General features: G+C 38.2%; 1 protein-coding gene across 1 annotated transcript; it reads right to left on the reverse strand.

The window, feature by feature from the left end:
* Positions 1–409: 409 nt before the first annotated feature.
* LOC116263719 (uncharacterized) lies at positions 410–7,000 on the reverse strand. Its single transcript, XM_031643460.2, has 11 exons — positions 6,378–7,000; positions 6,173–6,258; positions 4,515–4,614; positions 4,260–4,382; positions 3,824–3,910; positions 3,645–3,689; positions 3,432–3,527; positions 3,198–3,299; positions 1,073–1,159; positions 901–968; positions 410–800 (listed from the first exon to the last, which is right to left on the reverse strand). Exons 1-11 carry the CDS (start codon positions 6,645–6,647, stop codon positions 719–721), a joined length of 1,146 nt encoding a protein of 381 aa, XP_031499320.1. The 5' UTR covers positions 6,648–7,000; the 3' UTR covers positions 410–718.
* Between the last annotated feature and the right edge of the window lie 2,934 nt (positions 7,001–9,934).

Raw genomic sequence — 9,934 nt, forward strand, 5'->3', positions numbered from 1 at the left:
GGACTACATGAACAATGCTAGCAATTTTTTATTGCAAGAATCAAATTATAGTTTCAAAAATTCAATAAAAACCAATTTTAAATTTTTTATATAAAATAAACAAAAATTTTCAAAATTTACACTATAAAATTTTATATATTATTTTTAATTTGTGGAGGGCCAACCACGAATGACTTTGACATGGTTCTTGATACTGAAAGTCGCTGATTCAGATCAGACAAATCCTGAAAAATGATCACCCTTACAAAATGTATGCCATTCATGCTAACCATGACCAATCAGACCAATCAGCACTCTTCACAAGAGGGCTTCCTTCTGACCTAAATCACTTTTTAAGCTTTGATGAAGGTTGTAACGCATCGAACAATATGATGTACCATGTACAACACCGACCTCCAATAACATAAACTGAATAGAGAAGCTCAAAACCTTTCACATTGTGCAAGTACAAGCAAGCACCTAATGCATAAATAACTAGTTAGTATTACATGATTGAAACGTTGATGAAACAAAGTTCAGCCATGGTAGATGATAACGGCAAGTCCATACGAATACCATTGTACAGACATCTAAAATCAGTTGCTGCTCTACAGGCAAAACTGGACTTGCTTTCCAAACAAGTCGCCTATTAACTACTTTCATACTATCTGCATGTGCATGAGAAACAAAACTGGGCTTTATTTTTCAAGGAGGCGTAAGGAATTCAGCTAGCTATAGCCTATAATAATTTCTCTGCAATTTGAACGGCGTTAAGGGCAGCTCCCTTTCGAATCTGATCGCCACAGACAAAAATATCCAGCCTGTCAGAATACCAGAGATTCACATTATCAATAGCTGACCAATTGCACAGCCTCTCTCTCTCTCTCTCTCTCTCTCTGGTGGAGACTTAGTATCACTTACCCATAATCCCCATCTTGGGAAAGATCACGACGGATCCGACCAACTGCAACATCATCTTTGCTTGACACCTTCAAATAATCATAATGAACAAGGTCAACATCCAGACCCACACCCACACACACACACACACACACACACACACACACACACACAGAGAGAGAGAGAGAGAGACCTCTAGAGGAGTAGGGAAGTAATTGGAGGCCCGATCATCGATAACCACCACTCCAGGAGCATTGCTAAGAATTTCTTTTGCTGTGTTCTGTATATCAGTCAAAGACAGATTAACATAGACAAAAATAAAGAATTGACATAACAAGGTTTGGCCACCTGATCATAGAAGTCGTTGAAGAATTAAATGCACAATTAGAATAAAATTTCATTTAGGAGAAGGTCAGATGGTACAGTCCAACTATCAGTATCAGCCATTCATATCGATGGAAAAATGAACTGTTTTTAAAAAGCTACGCTAGAATAAAGGTTCACATCTAGTTTTCTATGCAATCAAAACAGGTGAATACTGAAATATTTATAACTTTGCATTGAAGTAACTTGGAGAAACTTCACACTTTACAACCATTTATCATTCTGCATTATGCACTCTGAGCCCATGATATACCAGTAAACTTATTTGTTCAATGAGAATTAAGTTAAAACCAGGCAATCTATTATCCTTTTCCTTTCCTTTAACTATGAAGAATAAAGACTTACTTCAATTGTAACACAAGGCATAGCTAGCAAAACCAGTTAGTTCCATATTCCAACTAAATTTAGCTCTTATTTTTGCACCCTTATCTCATTCAATTGCAGGCACAACCTTTAAAGTGGCATAAATGGTGTTATGCATGGATATCAACCATTCCTCTTTTTCAATTAATTAAGATTCAATTATTGAAATGTTTTCATTCTAACGTTAGCAATACTAGTTTGATTGAGGACATAAGATCAAGATCTCGGCTTGTCACTGTAGGCTGCATACGGGCAGAGTGTACAAGTTGCAATGTGGGATTGTGCTTAAAAATCCAGCCTATAGAAACCCAGAACAGAAGCACAGTCATATAATGCAGTTTGAGATGGTGATTATTTATCATTCCAGCATTGCCACCACCATATAAGGTTACCAATACAATTAAGTGTCATGTCCTCAGCTTGCTGTATACATGCGTATATAAATCCAGTGAGCAACCTAGAACAATATGGACCCAGGCAAACTCCATAACCAAAATCACCTTGCCGAACCATATTGTCAAAAACCTTTTCCAGAATGAGGCTAGGCCCACAATCTTGCCATGAATTATTTACCGGGATGAAACTAGAAGTAGCACAACATTTGACACCAACAGGAAAGCCATTCATGAACTTAAATAGTCAAGGGCTTATACTTGCATAACGTACTACTGACTATTGTAGTTTATAACCATTTTCAGCTGAACTTAGACCATCTATAACGCAAGTTAGATCCATCATACCAATCATTTGTGTTAGTTTTAAGTTGGACCATTGCAGTTTCTATCAAAGCCAAGTTCAATAATTAGACCTGAGTGCTAACTGCTAGCATGCACAATGCATTTTTCTTACAGGGGGTGGATTATAGCATTGAAGCTGTGTGGAGACAAGATAGTTCTAGATTAATGATTTTCAGAAAACTCAAGGACCTTAAATACCTACTCAAGCACCAAATATCATAGTTTTTAGTCTTTTTGAGAAGCAAACACAAGATGACTATAAGACAAGTTGGTATCTATCATACAGGGCATTCGAGGCACTTATGAGCCAGATTTTTTATAATATCAGCCAACGTTAAATCTGTCTATGTTTGAATGAGAATTCTGTAATTGATTTTGTTCCACGTATATCCACCATGTCTTCCATATGGAAGATATTTTGTAGCTTTGAACTACCAGCCTTGCTTGTCCACTTCCGCAGCTTCAATGCAATGACATACAAAATCTCCTTTATATTTCTCATTGTTTATTCAGCTGAACCATCATGATGAGTCACTACATACAAAACTGCTACTTTATCACTATTTCTAGGCCAATGATTGCCGGCATGCCATAAATGTAAATACAGGCATACGTTCTTAAGTTTTGTCTTTCTGTTCTTTTTTCTTTTTTGCCGTGTTCCCTATCTTTCTATTAAGTTTCAAGATCAGTGATCCACAATTTAATTTTCAAAAAACCACTAGTGGAAACAACCCCTTTCAAATCTTTACTAGAAAAAGCCTATACTGAATATTTAGCATACAAGTTTAAAAGCGATGAAGAAACAAGCTTGGAGTCATATATTCCCCAAAATACCTCATCAAGTGGCTTCTCAAATTGCAGGTTGACACTCTCAGCATGTGCACGCATTACAGGAACTCGAATACATGTGGCTGTTATCATCACATTGGGATCATTCTGCAAGAAGAAACAGATAATAAGGAAGAAAGGGAGCCAGTCAAATGGATTACTACATTAGTTGTGACTTACAAAACAAAAACACATGTCAAAGGCCATAAGTGCAGATAACTAAATGAAAATGACACATACCCATATTTTCCGAGTCTCCTTTACCATCTTCATTTCTTCTTCATTATAACCATTTGAGAGAATCGGGGCATTGTGAGAGAAAAGATTGAAAGCATACTGCATACAGAAAGGAGTTGCACAATCAATATCTATAAACTAAACCAGCAAAAAAAGTTCACAACAATGAGCAAAAGAATCTCCTAGTAAAAACAGTAGCATAGCAACAGAACAAACCTGCTGCTTGAAAATTTTGCAGGTTGGCTGCTTCCCTTCCAAGACCTACTTGAATAAAGCATAGATTCAATATTCCAAAAAATATCTATATTGTAAGAACTTCAAAGTAACTAGATAGAGATTCTTCATAAAGGCACAAATGGCTATTGGCTAGGGAAGAAGAGGACAGGGGATAAAACCTCACGAGTTTGTAGTTCAAGTTCTTCCATAGCTGCTGCCCCAGCACCACTGGCTGCTTGGTATGTGCTTACTACCATACGTAATACCTATTATCACATTGTTAATTAGAAGGCACATATGCATTGATGATGTAGATAAGAATGTGTACATAAATTTGTATCATGAAAACATTGTACTATCTCCAGAATGATGGAGAAGGACAATAATTATCTGATGCAGTATACAAAAATGAACGACATAACATAATTACGAAAAAATATGCCCCAACATTCTCCAAGTAAATGGTGTAGCAAAATGAAAAGGTGTGCATGTCATAGAAGTTGGTTTGGCTTTTATTGGTGCAAATGAAGCAAGAAAATCTGTAGATAACTCAATAGCTGCCCGCTGTGCACTGTACGAATAGTTAACCTCAAGCAGAGTTGCTACTTGGTTTACCTTAGAATGCCGATGAAGAGGAGTTGCAGCCATCAAGCATATTATTGTGGAACAATTAGGATTTGCAATAATTGCACCTTTTCCCGTACCGACTTTTATATGAGCCATCGCTTCTGGATTAACCTAGACAAGCAAGGGAGAAAACATGATTTAGAAAGTATAAAGAAATCAATTTCTCAAGAAACATGAAAGTAGAATCACACTTATTCTTTCAGATTAACTTCAACAATATTCACAGGCAAAGGAAGCAAGCACCTCAGGGATGACAAGTGGAATTCCCTCATCCATCCGGAAAGCAGAGCTATTATCAACTACAATTGATCCTTGAGAGGCAGCTACGGGCCCAAATTTTTTACTACAAAAACCAATTGAAAGCTCTTAGAAGGTGAAAACAGAAAGAATAAAAAAACCTTTCAAATGCAAAATTGTACAAACCAAGCAAACACTCACTTCCAAATTGTTTACAGCAAAACTGATATAATGCACAAAATAGAGAACAAAGTGGTGTCCTTTGTTTTTCCCTTGGTTCACTACGATACGTTTGGAATTTACAGTAATAAAACAGCCTGGCGTCAACATGAACGTCAGATGAATAAACCTTATACCACCATAGAATGCATTTATGCATATGGAGGTGCATGGAATTTGCTATATCTGATGAACTTAAGAAGCATTTGCCTCATGTTTCAACAACATAACCTTCAGCATGCTTGCCGCAGTCCAGACTAAGGTCATAACAAAATTTGGTTTTACCATGTGAATTCCAACTTGCAACAGAAGCCTGATTTTCCTATCAAATCCAGATACACTTTTGGCCGAATTTTCTGTCTAAGACCGATTTGGCCCAATCCTTTTGCGCCCACCCCTATCTGGTTGAAGGTCCAGACGTATCAGGGTCTTACTGGCCCCCAATAGTCCAACGCATCTTAGCCCAAAAACGGCCTTCTTTAACCTACACAGCCTGGACAAGGGGCGGCCCCAATTAATCCGAAGTGAAGCTAACCATCCACAAACTTGGACACGCTATAAGCGCTTAAAAGATGGTCCGGATGAAGAGGTCGAGAACATGGTTCTGCTTCGGACGTGACCGGGTCGGATGACCACTGAACACAGCCTAATTGCATTTCATATACAGAACTTGAGATGGACGAGCCTCACCGAATTCCAAATTTCCAATGACTTGCTTACAAGTCATCGGTTACATCTCAGACGCAAAACTGCATATGGACCCAAATCTGCTCGTCATTCTCTTCTTTTACGAAATGGGTGCCTGAATCTGAACCATTCATAGCTCTGTAATCGGTGGTTAACTTATTATATCCATGATTCCAGCTTCCCTGTTTGGCCAATCTTTTTTCTCTTGGAAATAAATATTTTCCAATGAATCCAATCTTCAGAAAGATGAGCGCTAAACTCCACAACACCACGCGGTTGTTCTGGTACTGACCTTCCAGAAACCAAAATCCGGTTTTACATGCTAATCGGACTTTGTATAGATCCGCCCCAATATTAATCAGATCGCCTTCTGATAACCGAATCCGGACACCGCCGAGTTGGCTGTGGGTCGGGTCCAATTCAAACCCGAACATTCACATCCCCGCCAAAATAAAAACATGCGCTCTGCACGTAGTGGTGGTCAGTGGTCTTAAAAGAAACGATGACCGTTATAGTTGCGAAATTAACGTTAAAAACGCATAAGAAATCAACGTTATGAACAAGAGTCTGAAGCCAGCGCTTGTACTGCGCGACACTAGATTGCGTCATCCCGCCATGCTTCAACGAAACGAGGGAAACGAAGTGTACCAATTTCGCTCGGGAACACATAGCAGAGGGTCGGGTTCCATGGAAAAGGCAATGCCTCAAACACAGAAACGAGGGAAAATGGAAGCGATGGAGAGGCGAGGAAGACGGACCTTATGGAACCGCCAGCACTGAACAGAGCAATGTCGATGCCATTAAAGCTGTCCTCTGTGAGCTCCTCCACGACGTACTCCTTTCCCTGCAACCCAAACCCACAATCCGAGATCAAGAACCGAGAAGAAAAGAAAACTAAACGCAGTACGAGATGGCGAAGAGCCAGTTGTTGCAACGAGGGCATGTTGATTAGCAATGCCAGACCTCGAAAGGCATCTCCTTGCCGGCGGATCGCTTGCTGGCGAGCATGGAGATGGATCGGTAGGGGAAGTCCCTGTCGGATAGGACCTGGAGGAACTCCTGGCCGACGGCGCCGGTGACGCCGACGACCGCTACGGAAGGGCCGTCCTCCCTCAGCCCCATCCTCACGACGCTCCTCCTCGCCCTCGTGGGGAGGAAGACGGACGCCCTCCGCAGGGCGGCTGAGTGGGGGGAGGAGATTGCGGGAGGGAAAGGGCGGAGGGATGAAGACATCTTCTCGGTTATCAGATCGAGTAGCAGGCGGCTTGATAGAGAGAGGGAGGAGCGAGGGAGAAGACGAATGGGCGGCGGTGAGCGGTGGCGCTAGGGTTTATGAGGGTTGAAGCAGGGCAGGGGGGGGGCAGCCGGCTGCTTCTGAAACAGTGGGCCCTGGTGGGACGCCGCACTATGGGCTCTGACGGCGAAGGGCGCAGTTTTTCTGCTCCTCCTTCTGACCGGCCGACGGCCCCACCAAGGCAGACGAAGACGACGTGCCTCCCTGGACACTCGATCCTTTTCGGAAGGATGATGGTTTGCCCTTGTTTGCTTCTTCTCTCCCTCCTGCAGAAGTGCGGGTGTGTGTGGGCGGGCGTGCGCGTGTGAGGGAGAGAGACTGACGGGCTCTGAGCCCACTTCTCCGAAATTGGCTTTCTCCCATTGCATAAGCCAGACGTAGGACACGGCAAAAAAATATATACAACAAAGAGTATCAATTTTAGTCTCTCTACAACACCTAATTAAATTATATATATATATATATATATATATATATATATATATATATATATATATATATATATATAATGAGTAATTGGTGAATTCCAAACCATTAGTTAATAATAGAAATATGATCCCGTGAAATTGATTGTTAAAATATTTTTTTGCACATACGGATATCATTAAGTCATTAAGAATATTATCATGAGAAACATACATTAGGTTGATTCTCTTAGAATATAAATAATGTATTTATAGCAAGAGAAAAATTAGCGGCTTTTCCACCACCAAAATTTTACTAGTACAATAACTTGAATTAAGATTTGTTTTAGATTAAATTAGTGCCTGTAAACAGTATGTTTGTTCTTAGTTTGTCTAAAATATATTTTAATAACAATTTAGGAGGCCTGTTTTTTATCCCTGAGCTTAGGTTGTGTTTGTTTCACCAATCGGCGGTGATATGAGATCTAAGGTCAGAATTCCTCTTCTCCCATTCAACCTTAAATTCATGAATTTTAACATGTAGCATAGATTTAAAATCTAATGCTATTGAGAAAGAATCTGTTAAAATAAAATTAGATACTATCAAACGCAATCAATATACCGCTTTCCTATACATGACACAACACAAAACTCAACGAAATCAAATAAGTTTAATAACTCAACCATACGAAGTAGACACGTGAGATATATTTCTCCACCATTTTCAGCATCAACCTTTTTGTGGTAAGTTTCTGCATTGGGATGTCTGTGTGTAATGGGACATGCATGAACACGCGCTGGTTCTCCTTCAGCTGCCTCTTATAATAGATATTTACTCACCTACGATTATTTTTGTGAATTATAGCACATAATTACTAGCAATCTTCTTTATTTATATAGAATACCTTCAGATTACAAACGTTAAATATCAAATTTGGAAGTAGGCGTCCAACTTATAGGCCGCACCGTCTCCTCTTTCGATCATAGTGAAAAATCTTAGAAAAATTCTTAACTATATAGAAGGTAACATAGAATATGTAATTTGAATAGTGAGTCTACAAGGTAACATAGAATATGTAATTTGATTATGATATATGTTGGCCTACAAATTCCAACAGTTCTCCCACATGGGTCAAATGTATTAATTGTACAATCATACATTACAGGATAATCTTCTGAACTCACAATTATTCTTACAAGGTGTCATTTCAGCTATTACCATACTAATACAGAACTCTAATGGTAATTGTTATATTAATTGTAATTAAACCTATTAATGATTATATATGTAAACCTGACCCATGATATAGGCACGACTATGCAGCATGAAAATTACATACGATGTGACCAAATTATGCCTATTTTCAACTAGTCCTACCCTAAATTCATAAACACATAGTGAAAACTAAAAGTAAAAATTGTATCTAAAAAAAATTTTGATATATGTATCTATTATATAAGATTAGGTACCAATTATACAGACACCTTTTATACTCCTTAGGTTGAAAAGGATGAGCCATAGACCAATTACGTAGGCCAACACTTTTTGCTAATTCATTTAAACATATGCTGCACATCAATGTGTGTATTGTGTAAATGGCATTAACACCTTAGATAGCCAAAAGAATATGTACCCACTAATATAGCAAGTGCCCTTAGTTTGTTTTACATAAAATTACATTGATCATAAAGTAATAGTTGAATATATATTTTGTTTTTCAAGATTATTAACAAACATTTAAGTGGAACTGAGTGTTGGAACCAGCTTTCTAGGCAAGATAATACATTGGTCAATAAAAGGCACTTGTTAACATTGTTGCAATTGTTCATGTGATAGATCAAAGTTATGTTAGAACATATGATATGTGGCGGTTTCTGTGGGAGTTATAAAACTCAACACTATCATGAAGTCGATGCTGCCACGTATAATGATAATATTCAATGATCTAGGACTTATTTGTTGAAATAAAATATGCACAAACATGAGTATAAAGTACTTTAAGTACATGTACTTAAAAAACATGAAAATAAGGCCTTCCAATTCTGCATGTTTCGTGCTCCATCAAATGAAATTTGTTGCATGTATTTGTGAAAGATATTTTCAGAATCAATTATGCAATCAAATTAATTTAGCTACACTTGATCTTAGCTAAATGGCCGCAAAAAGGTGTAAGCAAATTAATTTAGCTAATTTACTTGGAATAGTGGTTAGTCATGTCAATTCCACATTAAATAGAATTCAACCTGGAATACAAAATAAGCACACGCCCACAAAAAAAAGTTTATTATCTCAAAATCAAACAAAAGCATTTAGAGTACTGCTTAATACTTATTACAAAAAGTCAGAATTGAAAAAAACAAAGTAATTATCACTGCCAATTAGAATTGAAACAAAAGAAAATATTATTCTAACAGATATATTTGTAGATTGGCTGTATACAATAGCCCAACACATCGCATGTACTAATTCTCCAAAAAAAAAAAAATCCATAAACTGGGGAATTTGAGGGTATTTCATTCACTTTCTTCTTTTCAGGTATTATAAAGTCTTAGAGCACTGAAAGGACCAATTAATCAATGAGGCCTCGAGCATAAAATCAATTCCTAACGAAGCTTCTATTAAGCAAAAGTTTGCCCATCTGGCCTTTTATCTCATGCTGTCAGCCGTCCTGCTCCTCAAGCCTCAGTCTTAGAAGCCTTTGTCATCCACTAGTGAGATAATCCTTATTTACCACTAAATTTCCACCTTAATTATTATCTAACTCTTGCAAATACATTAAATGCGCTATAGCTAGGTGGCACCTAGTTCATCTATGCGTTAT

Source organism: Nymphaea colorata, chromosome 11 (genome assembly GCF_008831285.2).
Source record: "Nymphaea colorata isolate Beijing-Zhang1983 chromosome 11, ASM883128v2, whole genome shotgun sequence".
NCBI lineage: Eukaryota > Viridiplantae > Streptophyta > Magnoliopsida > Nymphaeales > Nymphaeaceae > Nymphaea > Nymphaea colorata.